Genomic DNA, 22,185 nt, shown 5'->3' with positions numbered 1-22,185 from the left:
TAAGAATATATTTATTTTTTATGAGAATTAAGCATTTAAGCAATCATTTACCAATTGTATACTTTAAATTTAAAAAACCTAATATACTTTTAAATTTGATACAATTATCTATCGCTTACTTCTTAAGCCATTGGATGCTAGACTGAATTTAGCACAAGTCATGAAGAAGATATTAATGCTATATAAGTTTGCTCTGTGGAATTGTATCCACTTGGCAGAGGCTCTAACATTAGGTTCCACTGAAATCACAATTTCACATTTTGTTAGGTTAAAAAGGAAGAGCAACTTAAAAGCATTCTAGTATTCCTTTGAAAGTATAAATGTTTCGTACATCTGTCGGATTACACCTGGGACAAAATAATGCCTGTTAACAGATCAAGTCACCTGTTGCCACATACTGAAAAAGGCCACATCCAGTACCATAAATAACACATTTCTGTATATACATTTCTAAATATTAAAAAAATTACAGGGGTTCTGTATGCAAAGAAAACAAATTTACCATGTCATTATCAATTCATTACAGATTTTGCGTATATTTTAACCTGGAAACTTACTAGAGACTTGAAGTAAGATTTTATTAGAAAGAGCTGTCCCATGCTGATTGCGAGCAAGGCACTGATATTCCCCTTCATAATCTTCGGGTTTACCACCCCCATAAATGTCTATGACAAGGGTCCCTGACCGTCTTCGAAATGAGACTTTTGGATCTTTAGCAACATTGTAAAATTTTCCATTTCTGGTCCATGTAAATCTGAAGAAAAAAAAACAGTTCTTTTAAACATAGGCAGAAAGGCATTCAAACAAAATACATGTTATATGTAGCGTACAGGACCCCAGGGATGGGTCCTGGATGGGTGGTATATTTCTCCATTTTTTGGCTTTCAGTCCCTTTGGAGTAGTGGCCGGGTACTGGGAATGGAGCCCAGGACTAGTATGGCAACCAAGGATTGCATGTTTAATGAGCGTTCCAGAGTCCTGAGCTCTGGAATAAAAGGGAAGGTTGGGTGGACCTTTTATATCCACCTGAGAACCTGTCAAAGTTTAGAAAGCTTCACCTGATAAGACCTGGTATGTATGGGTTGACTAGGCCCGGCAGGTGGAGCTTTTATCCCCAGGGAGTTCTGGGAGATGGATGTGTGTGTCTTAAGTTGAGAAGAAGGCTCAGGTGTGGTAACCTACTATCAAATACCTACCTACAAAAACCTAGTATCTATATCTGTGTTTCATATGATCTGGCTCAAGTAAGCTTTTGCGGGCCTTTTGATACAAGCTGAAGTAAGCATTCTTTAAGTTTTTGTCTGTTTGGCTGAAAAAAAGTTGTCTTTAGTTTGGCATAAATAAAAACACTACTAATATTTTACAAACTGTGCTGCATGCTGTATGTACAGGCTAATCCCCACAACATTACAGTAGATATGTAAATAATTTAGATCATTGATATTATCCTTGATAATAAAATTCTGCATGTAACAAATGTTCTTTATATACCTATCACATTTATTAGGTTCTATATGATAAAACTGTACATTAATAGGGGTTTAATGAATTAATCGTTTTCTAATGGAATATAGTATGTTTATATATATCTAATAATATTTATTATTTTCTAATATAAAAATCAATTAAAAGCGAATTATTCAAAGAGTTTTTTTGATATATGCCACTTCCTTTAATACAATTCATCAAGAAACAATTGTTTTTAACAGGATCAATAACCTTGGGACTTTAAAGGCATGTATTCATTCACAGTCCAATATGAACAAATATTTCGTAAATAAAAATAAAATAAAAAAACAGATATATGCTCCAAAAATTGTTCTGTGGTTGTTAAAGATAGGCTTATAACAGTTCAACGTGTTTCTTGGAACGTAGTCCTGTAAGACAATAAAAATTTTGTTGTAAAATTCTAGTTTGATCCTATTATATAACATTCTGCCAAATGACATCAGTGTCCCACACGCATCCTGACAAACAAAATGAGTTTTAGTTAACACAGAATTCATGGAAAGGGACCTGCAAATTATTTAAGATTGCTAAAGATCTCTATGTGGCCAAATTCACTACACTTCTTATTGCACAATCCCTCTCAAGCACAATAGTGTCAAAGTTTATTCAGAGAACTTAATGTTTTGTATCACGTATACTTTAAATCCATTTGGTTTTATTATTTTTAAAAATTGTATTGGCCTATTTGGCTGCAGTATATACCATGAACACCACTATTATTATTATTAAGAGTTACCTGTCACTCACCAGCAGATCAATTTGCATACAGCTAAGATATCCAATAATACACAGCAGTTATTAGTTGGTTAAAAGGAGAAAAGTTTTCTTTTGCATTCATGAAAGACAAAAGATTATACTTCCCACCATTTCTTTTATCAAATTTTGTCTCTTTCTGCCTTACATCCTGAATATACATTACACATTAGGTTTTTAATCACTTACGTTGGATGTGGATTTCCTTGAGCCTCACACTCAATAATGATGTTATCACGTGGATCAACAATATAATTTTTCACAGATTGCTTGGTAATAGTTGGAGGCTGTATAACTGTAAAACAAGAGGAAAAAAGTGTTAAACCAAGTGTTAAGCAATTAGTCACAATAAGGCTCCCACTGGAGCTTTCAATCAACAAAGCAGAGAGGCTAGGCAGAGGGTGTGCAGCAAAAACGTACTACAGGAGATACAGGCACCCTGTGCTTTGGTACAATGTAGACCAGAGATGTAAAATGACAATGCCAACATGGATCTGTTTTAATGCTTGCTGTAGTCAAATGCCAAAATTATTAAGTGGAACTGACTGCATTACTAAATATTTCACCTTACTTATAATACAAAGCAATAAAAGGTAAAAGAGATATATTAATTTAGATCAAATAATACTGCATCTACAAATCTTTTTTAATCTTTAACACATATCTTTCTCTTAATTCTCTTACAACTATGCTAAGTGTTTTTTATATATATATATATATATATATATATATATATATAAATATATATATATATTGTAGTATATGCAGGATATATATGCAAAAATATATATGATATATATGTGCTCAGTTATTTAAATTCCAAAATTACTTGTTTATTACTGGCCTATTTAACAGGAAAACACAATCTATTTGTATGGAAATTTCTAAACAATCGTGCAAAAAGTAGCTCTGTGTTGTTTCTTCTTGCAAAAAGCTAAAAATATTGAACTCCTAAATAAAACTTACGCTCTCGTTGAATGATTGCTGTTAGTTCCCATGATAGCAAATAGAAAGTTAAAAAAAAGAAAGTTAGTCAACATAAAACAAAAACTTTAATTTTTAGCAATAGCTGTTAGTTATCACAGAAAAAAACGAAATAAAAAAACGAAAACAAAAAACAATTATATAAAGTAGAAATATGGACTTGTACTTGTTTGCTTATCGTGTACATTTTAAGACATATCACAGTCCTAATTTCTTCTTATTCCCTTTGTTACTCATCAAACATATTTTTCATGTACCCTGCTCAAATAAGCTCCTTACTCCTTTAAACATCCTATTTTCCTTCAATTTTCCTTCCTTTTTTCCTTGTCATTGCCTTCCTTCCTTCATAAACATCTTCTTTAGCATTTTATCATCCCTCAGGGTAGTGTTATCTAAATCAAATGTTGTTCTGTGATTTTTGTTTATAGTACATTATTTTATTAATACATTATTTCTTTTTCTTTTTTACATCTTATCTTTGAACATGATACAACATATCACATGCATATGATGCATGGTAGAAATTAGCCATCGGCCAGACAATTTTTACCAATTGTTAAAGTGAAACTATAGTTCCGCAAAAAAAAAATTGCAATCAAGTTAAATAATTCTCTTCCTGTAATACAACACAGCAGCCTGATTGCTATCTTCATTTAATAAAATGAGTTGTGCATGTATTCTTATTCTTAGCATGATGCCAGGATATGCTGGTATCCTAGCATATTCCGAGACAACCAGGACCAAATGAACTCGAAAACATATGCATGGGAGTTGCGTCATCCCAGCCCAAATCAGAACTTAGGAGAAGAGAAGAAAAAGATGGTGAATTGCGATAGAACCAGAACAGGTAAGTGTATTTAAATAATTGTGATCAGGCAGTTCTGTAATGTGTTGCATTATGTAGGTAAGTAAACTCTAGATATTGCATCCCTTGATTGCCAACTAGATCTTTTACTCTACAGTTAGTGCACTAAACCATTAGGACCATTATGAGTGATGACTGCGGAAATGTTTTGATTGATGTTGGACTCCTTACTTCAAAATTGTTGGTAAGTAATTAAAGTAGTACTATGCACTGCAACAATAGTTGCTGCAATGATGTGCTAAACAGTATAAGAGGCACGGATTAAAACTGATACTAAGCTACATTTACTTCATTCTGGGCTCTATTTATAAAACAGGAAATCTGACATTCCCTGAAACATTCAATTACTGCCATTGAAAAACATGGACTTGCAAGGCTCCAATGGAAGTCTTGAAATACTCCATGGAAGGGATTGTCTGATTCCCGGTTTTCTAAAAAGAGCCCTCTGTGTGTCAATAACAAAGGTACTATGAAAAAGTTATTTGTTCAACATTTTAGAAACATTACCTAAAACATTAAAACAAATGCTTGTATTTTACACATGAGAACTGCCTTGCCTCTAGATTAATCACCCTCATTTCATGTGTATTAATTTTTTTGCTTTTATTCACAGAATTGGTTGGATCTTAGTAAACCATTTCAGATTGCATTATTTATTTATTTATGGGAATATATATGTATGTTTTTCTAGCTCTGATGAAGGGGGACACTGCTCCCCCCAAATGCATTGGCTTATGTCTTGTACTACATTGTGGTAATTAACAATTATTTAATTGGCATTAAAACAAGTGTGGCACTATGGTGAATGAAATAAGTACCTCCTGTAATAGGACTTCCTGTATTTAAATTGTAAAGAACCATATCATAAATACAATAAATATGGTAATCTAGCAAGAGCAATTTATACACAATAAACAGCATTTCTACACAGCTATAATATTCTCTTGAACTTACGATCCAAAGGAACTTCAATAGCACAAGCCAGATTAAACAGGAAGACCATAAAAGATGTCCATAAAACAGGTTGAGACTTCATTTTGCTTTTTAAGATGTAAAGTGAGCTGTCTTCAAATTTTTGATACCAGATCTGAAAAAAAAAACACAAACATATTACTTTTAAAAAAGTAAAAAGTTAAAAAAAGAGTTAAAAAAATTGAATGTAATAAAATTGATAAATAAATGGATAAATATATATTCAAATTAATATCAGATATTCAGTATATTGGCATGCTATCAAGGTTTTGCACAGCTTTACCATCAATAAACTGCTTTGTTAAATTGGTGCAATTGTATATTTGCATTCTTAAAAGTGATCACTTCTAGACACTAGTCCAGTTCTAAAGAATATCAAATTAAGACAATCTCTGATTTATCACTAAATAAATTTGAAAATGTATGATTCTCTGCAGAGTAGACAAATCTGCATGTTTATGCATGAAAAAAAGTTATGCAAATTCCCCCAAAAAGTTTGACATAGTGGACACTTGGGAGCAGTGGTCTGTTAATATCTACAAATGTAATAATAATACAGTTAGTTAAGTTTTCTCTGGTATATGATCTGATTTATTAAGATTTCCCCAAGCTTGGAGGAGATAGACCATCATAGAAGAAACTAGGTGATCTAGCAAACCTGGAGTGGATTTCTTAAAAATCATTTGCTATAATTATATGTTGCCATAAATACACTTTACCATGTTTCTGAAATTGTCAGGTTGTTTTTTTTTTAGCTTCAAGGTTGACATGAAAATAAAAAAAAAAAACATTAAACCTTAAAATGACAGGTTTGGGGAGAAATATCAGTGCCTTATGTGATGCTAAAGAACCCCTGTCATTTTCACGGACAGCCTGAATGACACCATACTTTGGCAGAGCAAATTTGATTGTAAAATTGATAGTTGCATCCATATGTATGTTATGCTTTGGCACAAATAGTTGCCCCAATATACTTTTAATTTCCTAATTAAAGTAAGAAAGTTTTTTTTCCTAATTTAAGTAAGAAAGGTTTGCTCACAGCACCAACAGGCATATGTGTAGATTGAGAAGTGAAAGGGAGATGTCCTTAAAAATTAGAGCTATAGCCCTTAAATATTTTAAAGGCCGCACCATCAGGCTTGAAGCAAACCTTTCACTGAAAGTAATGGTCTACCTTCATTTCCCTAGAGTTATGTTTATTTTAAACCCACACTTTCACATTAATGGATATCATTATCTTTCTTTGATTAGTGTTACTGCTCTGATTTGGGCTTATTAGAAAATTTTTCCAAATTTACCACATTCATTGATGGTCAAACTAACCAAATTTAGTTCATTCAATGTACACAGTGGGCAGACACTACTGCTGTGTACAGAAACAGGTTACAGGGACTTCTTCCTAGGTCACTGGTCACCAACAAGTGGTCCGTGGATGGCTCTGGCCAGTGCACCTCCCAGCTGGGTCAGGAGAAGTACCCCGCTGGGGGGGGGGGGGGGCACCGGCCAGAGACAAAACCCCACAACCCGCCCACTCTCCGATCACAGGCTCACACCTGCGATGGGATAGTGGGTGGGTTCTAGCATCATGATGTCACTCTAAGGGAAGTGTCTTCCCCTTTGAGTAACACACAGCCACCCACAAATGCGCGTGTCAGGAGTCTGTGAAATTATTGGTCTGTGACATCCAAAAGGTTGGCGACCACTGTCCTAGGTGTACCTCTTAATATTTTCTTCATTACAAGCTCATAACTAATGTGACAGGGTCCATACCAGTGAGGACTCCCACTGGCTGGTGGTTCTTATTGGCAGTTTTTTGGTACACACTGCTTTACATGTATGTATGAAATACTAGCTGAAAGTTAGCAATTGTTGCTGCTAAATATAGTTCTGTTGAGGTAAAAGAAAATGTGAACTGAAGGGTTTGGTTGTGGTTATGGCACAAGTATTGCAATACCCATCAAACACAATGTGCCTGGAAAAAATCTGGTCCATAATAGAAAACATTTGCCAACTAATTTGGCAAATAAGAAGAAATTTATTCCAGGTTTGCTGGAACACCCAGGTTCTCCCATGATAATCTATCTTCACCAGTCCTAGAGGGCTTTAAAAAATCAGACCCAAGGTAATGCCCTGGTCCAGACCCAGTCCACACTAGACACCAGTCCCCCAATCTACCTCCGCACTCTTCACCTATAGCAAGCCACTGCACAGCTTCGGGAGGCTAGTTGTGCCATCCAAAAACAATTGCCCTCAGGTCTTCTGTGCTCAAAGGATAACATCTGGGGAAAGACTGACAGAGGGCAAGGAGTTTACAAATAATGCAATACAGGGGAGAGCAGCAGGTGCAATTCCAGAAAACAAAGGCACACAGATCATTTGTCAACCAAACTAGATATCCAAAACTTGAATCAGGAAACAGGAAGAAACGCAACAATAAATCCAACAAATAAACACAGCAAACGCAGGTTAGCTTAATTACAATAGGAAACTGGTCACCATGAGCAGAAAGGCTATACAATCCCAGTAGCCAATGGCAAGGCAGGATGAAGTCAGGCACTAGTCTCCTAAAAGCCACTTCAGCTGTGCACAGCCTCATGTGCTGGGGATGCCGAGAAGGCACATGGCTGCATGGCTAAAGAGAGGCAGGAGATGCTGTGAACTGCTGAGGGCAGTCATCTAATTCCTTGGTTTTTATTCCAGAATAAAAATGGGAGTCATAGCGTGAGATTACTGGTCGGATAAGCATCACCTAACACCCATTGAGGTAAATCCTCCAAAGCAGGGGTTCTCAAACCTTTTTTTTTTTTTTTTTTTTAATTTGTAACTATATTGGGACTCAAAAAGAGAATTACCAGGTTAATTAAAAAAACAAAAAAACAAAGAGAACACACATAAACAATAATTAGTATTACAGCTATGTATTTGTATTACATTATGGTGGAGGGGGCAAAGAAGGCAGAACATTTTGATAAACTGGTAGCATGAGACTACAAAATGTCTCTGTCTCAAACAACCTACCCTTACATGGTTTAAACACATTATTTTTTAAGCTTACTGCCTTTAAATTAAACATTATTTTGTAAAATAATTTACTAAAATATAATAGATTTCCTAAAATTTACAAAACTACCCAAAGATCATAATGTTTACATTATGGAGCTTATTTATGATTATGACATTTACCAAACATGCACTGGTGGTCAATCAGTCACTGTCATTTAAAGTTCATGAACAACATTCACCTGCACTGAAATTTTCAAAGATGTCAAATTCACTATGTTTGAAATGTTTGAGATAATTATTAACTAAAAACCATGTATTTAGTTTCTCATATAACAAAATGCATTTCCACTCTGAAACTCAATCATCTCCCCATGATTTGCATGATTTGCACATATTTAAAATACAGCCTCAGGCTAAGCTCTCTCCATCTCCTTTAAAGTCCAGCTGGTGCACACATCACACCCCCTTCACAATACTCCCATATCATAATTGTACTGCACACTGTCCATCTGCACAATGAATGACTACTACCTAATTTGACATAAGGATGCCACATGCTAAGGTAGTTATCTGACAATGATTCTCAAACAAAAACAGTACTTTCATTATACAATCCATTCTGTAACTCGGCATTAATCATTTAACCTTTCCATTTCAATTTGAAGCCAGAAATTATTTTCTAATTAAAACTAAAAATAAAAACACAGCAGGAATACATGCAAAGGAGTAACACAACAACAAAATATTACAATTTAAAGATATAAAATGCTTAGTACAAACTAATTTATCTAAAGTGTATAAATAGTAAAACCCTTAAATTTATTGGATTTTTTTTTAAACATTCTTTAAAGAAAACAAGGGAAAAAATACTGAGAACCACTAACAGGATGTGAATAAAATAGAGAAAAATATTTTAAAGAAGCAAGATAAGAGTCACACCTCCCAAAATCTTCTAAGACCCATCGGATCAATACATATAATATGATTATACACAAAGGATGGACACTGCATACACATGACCTATACCCGAGGCTGTGAGTCAGAATCAGCCAAATTTTACCTCCAGGTACACAATAGCTGCTGACTTCAATTTCACATACCTGCCTATACTGGCTGCAGTCTCACGTGCCTTCTGAGTACCTGAATATCAGAGACCTAAGTAACACCTGAGTAGATAGAGCAATAATGCAAGATGTATTACCAGACATATGCCAAAATAGACAAAATACTCCAAGGTAGTCATGAAATAAATTTGCCACATTCTAATAACTGCTTTACACCTTAAAGTCAATAAACATTGTATGAATACGCAAATGATTACTAATACTGCTCAAATACTTATATTGGGAAATGCCATTAACAATAGATAAAAGGCAGATAGTGAGCCTAGTTTTGAAAAACTTTCCAAGACTAGAGAAGATTGACTATCATGGGAGAATCTGGATACACCAGCAAACTTTGAATGGATCTGGTCTGGGACTGAAAATAATTTGTAACAGGTTTTCTGGATCACCCAGGTTCTTCTCCAGTCTTGGAGGCCCAGTAAGGGAAGAAAGACAATGTCAGGAAACATAATTATGCTCCATACCTCCAACAGCTATAAAAACCCATGCATTCAATGCACATAATCCTAATCTACTAGACCATAGGTTCCCAACTGGGGCAGTACCGCACCCAGGTGGGCAATGAAGACGTGTAAGAGGCCATTTGACATCCAGAGCAAATTAACGGAGTGTTGAAGACCAGACGCTGCCCCCTTGGGCAATACGCACGGGGATCCCGGGACTGTGGTTTGGAGAGCACTGGTGCTGGCACAGGGCCATACAACCAGATATCCCACTCTTCTATGTGATCTCCCACTTGAAAAAAGCAGAAATGTACTAAAAATAAAAAAACACCTACCTTTATTTCCACAGAGCGGATGCTGCCATCTTCTTTGTTTTTTGGGCTACTTCATCTGATCTTGCACTTGGCAGAATTGAGATCAGTAGCCTGAAGTAGCCTGCTATAACCTAGTAGGTGAAGTAGCCTGCTATAACCTTTAAAAAAAAAAAAAAGCGCGGATCTCACTGTGCATTCCCTCCTGGAATATGTGTCGTAGCTATTCCAGGAGGCTCTGTGCTAACATTCAAGCTGGTGCCATTACGCATATACCAAGGCCTACTTGGTGTACATTTAAAGGGAACCAATTCCAATGGATGCATAATCCTGCAACAGCAAACAGATATCCAGATTTATGTAAAAAAGAGTTTTGATTGTAATGAAAAGAATGCAAAACTTGTCCTATCCCTCGCAAGTATTATTTTCATACAATTACCACAGTTCAGATCACTAAGGAACTGCAACACAAGTAGGAAAATTGGCTATAATTACTGTATCATTAAAAGAGATTCAAAGCTCAATAAATATGGACATAAGGACATTTAGCTTGAGGTGCTAAATATAAATAGTAACCCTGTGAAACAAATATAGTGTGTAGCCAGAAATGTCAAGAAAAAAATGTGAATAAAAACACAATTTAAAATGATGCATTTAAAAACTTACTTCAAACAAGAATTATTAGCTCCTTTGTCAGTCTCCCCTTATCGTTTGAATTTTAGTCTGCAAAAGAACACAAAAGAATTGTCATTTTCATGTTCTGCTTAAAACTTTACAAGGTATATTAACAACTGGAATAGGAAAAATCCCTAACCATTTAAGATAACTAAATGCATTTTCGTTAAGACATCAGTTTTCTTCTTGGATACCCATGGTTCTTAAAAGTAAACCCCACTTCAGTGGTCCATTATTTTCTTTGGTGGAAAACTTTCTAGTCTAAGAGCCTAGGAAGTGATGAGTCTAAGCCTAAAAGCTTATGGCTTTCCCTCTACTGAAATCAATCACGTAACACATCTTTGAATTTACTAAACAACAATCTCTCCTTCATTAAAACAATATGATAAAGTTGGGATGTCCCTGTATTAGTTAAAAGTAGACTTTAATATTCTTTAGAGAATATTTATCCAGACTCTCTTATTTAAAACGCTAAGCTAGACACTAAGTATTTTCCTGTGATGCCATTTTTGATTGATATTATGTTAGATCTAAATTGATCCTTGCAATTGAACAGTCCGTGTACCATATACTTTTTTAATTACTGATGAGAATTATGATAATGTTAATAATCTATCTTACTGATATAATTATATGTGATACAAAAAATAGTTTGAATTTATTATGATGGTCAACCAATGCCTCTTAGCACCTCTGTGACAGTTCTGCAGTGGAATTTTATCACTAAATGGGTGCTAGCAGTTGCTGTGCAATGAAAAAAACAGGTGGGCATTCACAATTTGGCTGCATGATCATAAACTATTGCTTTGGTTGAAAAACAGACCCAAAGAATTTTATGAATATTTTAGAATTGCACATGATCTGTTACAAAACTGCATTAATAAGTGTTTTTTTTCCCTGTGTTTACAAAACTTTTGTAAAATCACACTTTGTTCTGGCCATAAACAATCATGTATTGTATGTCCAATGATCACCATAAGAAAATAACCACATTTGGAACCCATTTGATCAAAGTGTGAATTGAGTTAAAGTAAAGTAAACTGAATTCACTTCAAAAACCCAATAATTGACATAAAAATCATATTAGTAAACTGACATATATATTATGGGTAGATTTCCACGTGTTCCTGAAATAAGACAATTTTAGAATATAGTTTGTGCAGTGTTGCAAGTGCAATATAAAATCTGTACCACATAATGAAGGCTGTTTGCTATAACCAATAAGTAATATTAGAAAATAGGTCAATCGACATTTTGGGCCTAAATTAATAAATTTATTAAAGCTTTGCAAAACTGGAGAAGACAGACTATCATAGGAGAACCTGCCTTATTGCTTTCTTCTGAAAAAAATCTGAGCTAAGCATGCGGGGATACCCCAGTGCTGCCAGGACGTAATGAACCCCTGTATACCAAAGATCAAAACCAGGAAGAGAAGAAGATAGAAGATGGCACCTGTGATGGAACAAAGACAGGTGAGTGTATGTAAAATAATGTGATCATGCAGCTAAGGCTATTTTCCTGCAGTAAGGACACTGCATGTTATCATGTTTTTAAAGATTGATATAGACAGGAATGTAGCAGTAATCAGACCACAGTTACATTACTCTGTTAAACAACCTCAAGAAAAAGAATTGCAAGTATGGATTTTTATTTAGGATGCCACAGATGAAAGGTGTAATATATGCGGGCGTGGACCCACTGTGCCACTGAATGGGTATGCTCCGGAAAGGCGTAACTAAGCGGCTACCTGGTCTTCACTAGAGCCTCAAATGGTAAGGATAGGTTTGGGCCGCAGGGTAGCTGCCAGGTGCCACTCCAAAGCAGTCCCTGGGTCAGTGGCAGCTTGCGTGGCTTGGAGAGTATGGGTCAGGAGAGGCGGCAATCAAAGTCCATAAACAAGATCCGAGATCAAGGGCAGGCGGTACACAGCAAAAGTCCATAAACAAGATCCGAACGTCAGGGTCAGGCGGTAATCAGGCAAAGTCCAAAAGTTCAGTAAACAAGATCCGGTACACAGCAAAGCAGACAGAAGAAACAAGCTTGCACTAGGAGTTAAGCTACGTACACACGTCAGATTTTTATCGCCCGATAATCGGCATCGGCCAATTATCGGGCGAAAATCTGCCTGTGTAGAGTCGGTGTCGTCCATCGTGCGGACGACCGACCTGCCGGATCCACGGACGATGGACGACAGCCGATCGTAATGAAAGTGAAGGGGAGAGCACGCAGCAGGGTTCCGCTCCGTCGCTCTCCCCCTCCCCTCTCCATAGAGCATGAACGGTGCTGTATGTACAGCACCGTTCATGGATCGTGCACTCCCTTGTCGTTGGAAAGGATCGTGAAAGATCCTTTCCAACGACAAAAATTGGCAGTGTGTACGCAGCTTTAGACTAGCTAAAACCATGAGATTGCTCAGGCATCTTCCTGTAGTAGGGACACGCCAGCACAAACACCAGAGCAAGTTTCCAGCAGGAAGGAAACTCCGGCATGGAACTCAGGTAGCAGGGTTACGCTACCTGCTGCCCGCAAAGTCAGTATGGCGGCAGGAGAGGAAAGAGAGGACCTGGCGCCCGTGCCTGGGATTAGGGGCAGCGGCACCGGTACGGCCCGCAGGGCAAACACAAGGGATAGCTGTATTGCCTACCACTGTAGTTTATGAAGAAATAACTTCAAGATTTCTCAATTGATAGGCACTGTTAGCAGGATACTGCTATTGGTTCTACAAACACATGTCAAACAGGTGAAGGGGGTAAAGTATTGCTGCTGACTAGTGTGACAGAGCATATTTCCAAGACATGCGCTGGCTTCGGTGTTTCTGTGCAAGCTGGCTTTCTGCACTTCCTGAGTTGAAATTGGGTCATCTAACAAGTCTGGTACACCAATAAATAAAATGTATCCACAAAATCATAAAAAATCAATATATACAATGTTCTGTTTACATGAGAATGATACACTAATATATGGTAAAATGTGCACTGTACCGTAGAAATCAAGCATGGGTGTGAATGGCCCTCCAATGCATTTCCCCAACACATGATTGAGGCATACTTATGGTGTGTTTTTGAGAACTTTTCAGAAACAATTTTTACAAAAGATTGCCATGTTGTCGGTAGACTCAAGTTTAAAACATAATGAACAATATATTATATCATAACATACAATATGTATCTTACTGCAATGCATAGTAAGACACTGTTGATGTGTGTTGCCATATCAGTATAGTATTGACATTAACGTATTCTGGTGGATACAGTTCTGGTAGTGTCAGTACAGTACTAATTCTGTCTCTATGGCCATGTTTCTGCAAGACTGTGTACTGATTGGGTTTTAGACTATGTTTATATGGTACTGATTGTGTGTCTCTGGACATCATTATTTGTTACAAACTTCTTGCAGATTGTGTGGTTGCAGTATAAGGACTCTTTGCACACAGCAAACTGCTGAGATGACCACAGAGGTACACCTACTGAGACATGCTGACATCTGCACGTCCATGGAATACACACACTCACAAATGATGTAAATACATAAAAATGTCAGCTTAGTGTGTCCAAGACAGGATTTAATTCATATTACAATATACCAACAGCTACTCTGATTAAGAGATTTAGCCCTATAGCCTTCAAGAGACATAGTACACACCTTTTTGGTGGATATACTCTATTATTCTGGATGTATATATACCCCATTCCCCTGCACCCATCATTTGCATAACCTTTGTTTTTATTGGAGGATGAAAAATGTGCAAGCACTTTGAGGCAGACTGGCATAAACCAAGTGTTTATAAGGGCTTTAGATGTTATTACTATTGAAATAACTTAAGAAAGTAAACTGCATGCAAGAGACAATAGGAGTTGCTGTGACATTGTAATATGCGTAGTAAAAAAATGTTTTTATTATGTATACTGTATATGAAAAAACATAGACCAGTGCCATCTCAACCTAGGTTTCTTGGAAGCCAATAGTTCCTCCAGAGGTAGTTATGAGTAATAAGTTCACAAATTATCTTTTTGGCTATCTGTAAGAGAGACATGCTTCCCCCTGGTCAGTAATTGTACTGTGACCTGTGGATATAGTAATTATAGCAGGAGTTCCCTGAAAACCTGAACATTTTTTAAGGGTTATCCCATGTTAAAAAGGTAGAGAAACACTAAAAAAGCAGAATATCCAGTATGTATATATTGCAAAAACTAGTTAGTTTTAAAAATTAGGAATTACACTTTCACAACTCCTATAGCTAGGCCAATCTACAATAAAAAATATTTTTCTGCATTTGACTGGAAACTGCATTAATATATTAGACTTTGTATGACAGTTTAGGAAAAATGTTTAGATATACTTTAAAATTATGTTATTAAAATTGCTATTGAAGTCTCTAGCCAATGGAATAGAACACAACGTTTTTGTGCTGGTACTACTACTGCAACCATGGTAACCATTTTGTTTCTCTCTTGTTATATTGTCATTCCTTCTTTTCTAAATAAAGGGAATTAGTACAGAATAACTGGCTATAATGAATAAAAACAGAAATACCAGAAACCCCAGAATAACAAAAACATTTACAAAATCACAAACAGAAATGTCAAAACACAATGTGATAACAACATACGGCTTCTTCCCTCTATTGTGATGGTCTTCGTTTTCACACTGTTATTTTTCATTAACAAAAAAAGGATTCAGTCTGTACAGAGCATAGCATTCCTGTATCCCACACACAAATGCCTAACCTCTTTCTCTGTATTTCAATGAAGCATGTGCACAAGTTTGGAATCTTAGTGTTAAAATAATGTTCTCATTAAAATACAATTTGCATAGCTTCCATCCGCCCCATAAATGCTCTGTTCATTGCAGCCTAAAATTAGTTCATTTAGCCTTTAACCTTTTCCAGATGTGTTTCATTTGCTAATATTGATTCTAAGTCTTTTCTACAGAAAAAAAAATTAAAATGTGATCTTCCCCTCAAGTGTTTGTGTGCAGATGGAAAGATGCCAGCCTGGTTACAGGAGATCAGCAGGCAGACCTGTTAATATTCAGATGAGTATTGCCCTGTCCCCTCAGGCAGCCCAGCCTCATCCATATGTATTAGTGACTGCAGTGTGGGAGTAGATAGGCTAGACAAATAGAGATTCATTGGTTATTTAATGGACTGTTATAAAAAAATATGTGTGTATTTTTACTGCTTGTACCATTGCCTTGATATTTCCTATTTTATATTTCTTTGACAGATAATGTTTACTTATAAACTGATTAATTTACATTATTCTAGATGTATGCACCTGCCACAGATAAATCAATAGACAATATCCCCTTGTTGAACCTCCTGCTATCAAGAGACTAGCTAAAATGTTATCTTTGTGACAATGAACACTAATCTCCCCCAAGATTAAATGCTCAAATTGTGTCTGGAAAAAATAAAAATAGATTATAAACCCATGAAATAAATATTTATACATATGAGAACACTTATGAATAGGGTAATCACAGTAAGACAGACATACACCATTTATTTTACAGATCAGGCTTTGCATTATGCCTGATCTACAAAACAGATGCATAAACAAGCAAGCAGTAGTGTTGGCCTAGCAGCCGTTACTGTGGGTCAATCAGATGAGGACTTTAAAATATTTATAGAGCAGAGCCATACTCCTTTGTTACAAAGGAGCTCTTATTTATTTGTGGCTCCTTCAATTCAAAGGACAAAGCTTTCATTTCATATCTGTTTTTACAATAGCGCTTTTCTTCTTGACCATTCAGTTAACCCTTTCCTTGCATTAAAGGCAAAAAGGAAATCTTCAAATTCCAAGTAACTAAAACAAAACACAGTATTTTACCTAGATTGCTAAATTGAACTAAAAATATAGAGGCTGATGTACTATGGATTTTTACAATGTACACACAATAAATTGGGTGAATATTAACTTTAAATCCGCATTTATGTAAGGATGAAATTTTCATAATTTGATGGCTAAGCAGAATATTTTCACAATCCTACCAACCTAACACAATCCTACGGATATACCCATTCATTAGCAATTTGTACACACATAACACTTTGTAATGCAGCAGGGATCAGTAAATAAATGTAATGATTGACGTTAGAAAAGAGAAGATTACGCGCAGAGCATGGCACAATGGTCCTGTGGACTGTGATCGGGGGTACAATTTTTTTTTTTATTTCGGGATCTTTCTCAACTTACCCCTCAGATGAGGCAAGTAGTGTGTCCACTCTTTAGTGTGATTCGCCAAGCAGGTGCTCAATACCAGTGGGGCCATCCCTTTCATTTCCAGATCTTCAAAGACGACCAACTCTTCACTCTTCACAAGCCAGATCAGCTCCCAGAACTATTTCAGTTCCTGAAAATCAACCTGGTTTCCGTACCCCACTGGCTCAACTTCGCTAAGGATGGGACTGCTTCCACACCACCAAGACTGCCTCCTATTCCTGCCAGACACCGCCAGCGACAACCATTCTGTGGAGTTCTGTGGAGTCGGTGGAGTCCTGACTGTAGATCTGCTCTACCTATATCTTCCACCAGATCTTTATCCTTTACCTAGTTAATTTAAGCTCTGGAACTGTTGCTTTTTTGCCATTTTCTATATTTCATATTGCTTACATTTTAAGCTGATGGTACACTAATTCAGATTCTTCAAGGCCCAGTTTTTAGTTTTGTTGATATTGTTTATGTATGGTGTACCTATATTTCTAAATGCCAGTTAATTTCCTCTGGATTAGTGTCCAGGGGGTTGAGTTTTCTCTCTGCATGTTGTGTGACTTAAATTATTGTAGTCAGTTTAGTGTGTATGGTTGAACATCCAGGGCTTAGTTGCTATGACATTTTATTTTCTTTAGTCCTGAAGCGTGTACTTTTGTTTCCATGTTTTCTTTGCTGTCTCATATTGATCATGTCACATGCATGTCACATTTCCATCCTGGAAAGGTTCTTTTTAGAACCAATTCTATAAGGCATCCCTTTGGGTGCACAATCCTACTCCAAGCACTTGTCTAAGCATCCCATGATTGGCCTGACTTTAAAAGTTGCACATCCCTACCTCCCTAGATTGTATTTATAACCATTTTACTCATGAAACCAGTTGTAGGTCATCCAGCTTTTGTTCCTAGTTTCTTGTGCCTGGTCTTTGCACAATGGCTTGTTAGTGACAAATTTAGGGTACTACACTTCTGAAAAGCAGATACCTGGTCCCTCTCCACCTTACCAGAGTCTACCCCACCAAGCTGCTTTACCTTTTCTGCTGAATATAAAGGTGCGTACACACTTCCAATTTTTATCGTTCCAATCGAACGACGAACGATCGATTGGGCAAAAAATCGTTGGTAAAAAAGTAACCAACGACGCCGACGAACGAGGAAAGTCGCTGGAAACGAACGACCGGACCGACGGATCGGATTGGACGACGATCGTTGAACATCGTTCGTGTGTACGGTCGTTCGTTGATCGTCCATGTTCAGGGCATGCGTGATGAACGAACGTCCGTTCACTTTCCTGTCGTGCACATAGTTCCTCTATCGCTCAAACGATCGTATCTATTGTGTGTACAATATCTATGAACGATCGTGTCGTTAACTCTATGTGCAGGATCGGTGCTATACGATCGTTCATATATATCGTGCATGAACGTTCGTCGTTCGTTTTCCAACGATAATAATTGGAAGTGTGTATGTAGCTTTAGTCTCTAATGACCACTGTTTTAATATATTACTACTGATTAAGCTTCTTCATTTTTTTATCTTACCGATGGTTCCACCCCCCCCCCCCCTTACATTCTTCCTTCTTTATCTTTTTGGAAAAAATAATATGTGAATCTAAATTATGGGAGCTCTCTTTTTTTGGTATATACGATTTCAGTAGCACAGTTTGATAGTGGAAAAGTTGTTGAATATTTGATTTGTAAGTTTTCTACTGCTAATTGGTAATTATTCAGGATTATACTGTTGTTTTTTTTATTGTGCTGTGCTGATTTGGTTCAATAGAATTTAAGAGTTTATTTAAAAAATGGTAATGTAAAAACAATGGTCTCATGTTATTAGCAGGGCTGTGGATTGGAGTCGAGGAGTTGGAGACAATTTTGGGTACCTGGAGTCGGAGTCGCGAAAAATGTGCAGACTCTGACTCCTGATAAATTTAAATTAAAATAAAAAAAGTTCAAATGTCCTATTTCACAAACAATAGTCATAATTAAGTACTTCTCTGATGTAAGAATAAAGCCCAGTGCATAGTTGTATTTCTACTAGTGTGAAGTTCAGCTGAGCTATTATACAACCAGAACATTTATAAATATTGTAATCTGAATTATGTACATTACAAAAAGTGTTTTCATTTTATTTCAGATATAATGTGTTTAACAAGTTCATTTTAGTGTAAACAAATGTAATGATATAGGTGTAGGTGAGTGCTATGGCCTGATATGTGTTCAGGTGTCCTGTTAGTTAAGTGGCCCCCATGGCCCTGGAGCCTCCCACTGCCCTGTCTTCAGCAGAAGATCAGCAAACAAAGATAAATGCAGCAGCGTCAGCTCAACTTCCTCTGTCTGCTAAAAGAGCTTAGTAGAACTTGGAGGAACAGCTTTTTGGATTTAACTGTAAGTGTTCATGTTATTTTAAAACTGCATGGCTGCTTGTGTGTACTATGATGGAAGGCTGTATGCATGTTTTTGGATAAAACTGCAGGGCTATGTGTATGTTTGTGTGTATGGTGCATGAATATATGAATGTTTGTGTATAGTGGATATTGTGTGTATATTTCTGAGTAAATAGTAGGGCTCTGTGTTGTGTGTATAGAATATATGTTTGTGCATGTTTTTCTGTATAGGACAAATTATGTCTATAGTTTAGTGTTTATTGCAGGGCTATAGCTTATTTGTGTGTATAGTGCCGTGTTGTATGTATGTTTGCAATAGTGCAGGACTATGTGTATGTTTTTATTTAAATAAAAGAATATGCTAGTTAGTATAACATATTTTATATTTATATTTTAGTGAAAGTGGCACCCCATTCACAATGGCAAAAAGTCTGTTAACAAACACAATAAAGTCTGCTGTTTATGAGCACTTCACATAATGAAGTGATGGGAAACATTACGTGTGCCAATGTATTCTTGAAGATGATGGTGAAAAACAATGTGATGCAAAAATTAGCAGTTTCAGTGGGTCTAACAAAAATGCAGCTACAAGAGCATCAAATTTGAAAAGACACTTGCAGCCTTTTCATCCCAAAGTGTTAGAAGTTGTGAATGAGAAAGATTTCAATGAAAATATTCCAACTACTTCTGGGATAAAAAAAATGTTCAGAAATCCACTAGAGACCAAACACAACTAAGAGGATTTATTATATCTGACAAAGTTACCATAACAATGACGCCACAAAAATTAAAAAACACATTATTGAAATTGTACCACTATCCTTCTTTTCACAGTCAGCCTTTTTAGGCCTAAATAGAGAAATGGCTAAAAAACTTGGTGTTTCTCTGGAAAGAGAAAGTATAAGGAAACTTAAAATTGAGGAGGCCAAATGTAAAATGGAAGAACTACGAAAAGGTCTGAAGGGACATTTTGTCTTCAGAAAAATGGATGGATGCACACGTCACAGAGTCAATAATTTTGCTATTATTGTTAGATTTGTTGATGAAAATAATAAAACAATAACGCAAATCTTGGGAGTAAAGGACACTCAGGCACATCACACCAGTGACTATCTTCAAAAGCTAGTGGAGGATGTTCTAGAAGATTTTGAAATGAAAAAGGAACATATTCTATGTATTGTGACAGATAATGCTTCAAATATGTTGAGCACAATTGAGAAAATGAATAAAGTAGATCAAGAAAGTGACAGACAGATATTAAAGGATAACAGTTCTGCAAGTATTGGAAAAAGTGAAAGCGAAGAGAATAGTGACATTTTGGATAACATTGTTGAAGAAGCATCTAAGCGTACTACTATTTAACGTATATGCGTTATGCTGTTTATACTCTGTAACTTGCAATAAGATGGATTGAAAAGATTGTCATGCAGCTACTCTAATTGGCAAATTGAGGCAAGTAACTGTTGCAGCCAGGGCCCCTAAAACAGATGGCATGTTGAAAAGACGTGCAGGAAAAGGAGCCATTTTGGATCAAACAACACGCTGGGGAAGCACTTATTTGATGGTAAAGCATTTGCTTGAACTAAGAGACTTTCTTGAAGAACTGGACAATGAAAAAGTTTTATTAACTGAAAGCCACAAGAAAAGCTCTGTGGACACAAGAAAAGTTCTGAAAAATCTACTTTCTAACCCCTTTACTGTCAGGAAGAGTTTGCAATCTGAAGATTTAAAACCTGGTAAATTCTTCTTGAAATGGAAGAGCTTGATATATTGCCTGAACAAAAATGGAAGGTTATTAGCTGATGGCATTGTATCTTCAATGAAGAAAAGAGAGAATCTCTTACTGGATAATCAAATCCTATTAGCTGCAATTTATGTTAATCCAATGAGCCAAATTTTGTTGAGCGACAACCAGACTGATACTGCAAAAAAGGCCGTCAATGATGTAGCAGTGCGCATAGAGAGATTACTACCTGAAACACCAGCACTGGATGAAGCTTTAAGGACCTGGTAACTCAGGATCATTCTCTTCAAATGAAGATTTAGAAGACTGATTCCTACTTGGACAAAATAGAAACTTTCAACAGTGAAGCGGTGTTGCATATGTGTAAAAGATAAACAACCAGAAAATGTCCAAATAAAGAGATTCCAGCAGGAGTTTTTTAAAGAATTAAAAGAAGTAGAAAAGTATGATTGCTCATCAAAACAGACTGTAGAAGAAGCCATTCTTGTTTATCCTGAGATTATTAGTGATGTGGCTAGAACCCTAACAGCAATGCAACCCACCTAAGTCAGTGTTTAAAGTGTTTTTCAGCTCTAAAAATAATCAAGTCAGATTTAAGAGCTTCTATGAAAGAGGATCTGGCAGAAGCAATTGTGTTTCTTAGAACAACACTACATTGAGTTAGTTTTGGATTACATTTACCAGCTATTCTACTCTACAACTATATTCCAAGTTTAACAAAAAAACTGTTTTACCTTTTCCAGCTTTTGTTTTTGTTTATGTAGTTAAATTTTGTTTTTGTTTTAAAACTACCAAAGAATGTGGTTCATATTTTTAAACTGGTAAAGTTCCTGTACCTGATTTTTATGCATGTTATGCTACTACTTTATAGCCACTTGAAAAAAAAAACAATAAATAAAACCTTGTTTTCATTTTTTTGTCTTTTGTTTAAACTAGCCAATACAGTAGAGCGTCAGCTTTCTAGCCAGTAGTACTGTGGTTGAATGGCGTGTATGTTGCCTTCCTTCAATCAACGTTGAAAATACATTAGCATATTACAGGGTTTCTTATTTTATCTTCACACTTTTACATTCAAACTTCCCACTTGTGCAACCAAACTTCACAAAAAAATTTAGATCCCCTAAATATTCATAAATCAATAAATTTATTATAAAAATAAATCTAACACAATTTTTTACCATAAAAAGTTTTTCTTAAAAAACATT

At 36.1% G+C, this 22,185-nt stretch overlaps 1 protein-coding gene across 21 annotated transcripts in view; it reads right to left on the bottom strand.

Annotated features, from left to right (window-relative positions):
* Nucleotides 1-22,185, bottom strand: part of NFASC (neurofascin) — a 91,454-nt gene that overhangs the window by 49,258 nt on the left and 20,011 nt on the right. For 16 of the 21 annotated variants that reach the window (XM_072424736.1, XM_072424743.1, XM_072424793.1 and 13 more), the window contains exons 2-6: nt 10,631-10,687; nt 5,066-5,198; nt 3,229-3,246; nt 2,452-2,557; nt 558-754 (exon numbers count right to left, since the gene is read on the bottom strand). In XM_072424736.1, coding sequence (XP_072280837.1) covers nt 558-754; nt 2,452-2,557; nt 3,229-3,246; nt 5,066-5,147 — 403 coding nt within the window. In that variant the 5' untranslated portion in view covers nt 5,148-5,198; nt 10,631-10,687. The remainder of the gene's footprint in view (nt 1-557; nt 755-2,451; nt 2,558-3,228; nt 3,247-5,065; nt 5,199-10,630; nt 10,688-22,185) is intronic. The other 5 variants (XM_072424751.1, XM_072424867.1, XM_072424882.1 and 2 more) reach the window with 1 other exon arrangement.

The sequence above is a fragment of the Pyxicephalus adspersus genome, chromosome 1 (genome assembly GCF_032062135.1).
Source record: "Pyxicephalus adspersus chromosome 1, UCB_Pads_2.0, whole genome shotgun sequence".
NCBI classification, from domain to species: domain Eukaryota; kingdom Metazoa; phylum Chordata; class Amphibia; order Anura; family Pyxicephalidae; genus Pyxicephalus; species Pyxicephalus adspersus.
The sequence above is the reverse complement of the archived record's forward strand: the minus strand, read 5'-3'. Positions and strand labels throughout refer to the sequence as shown.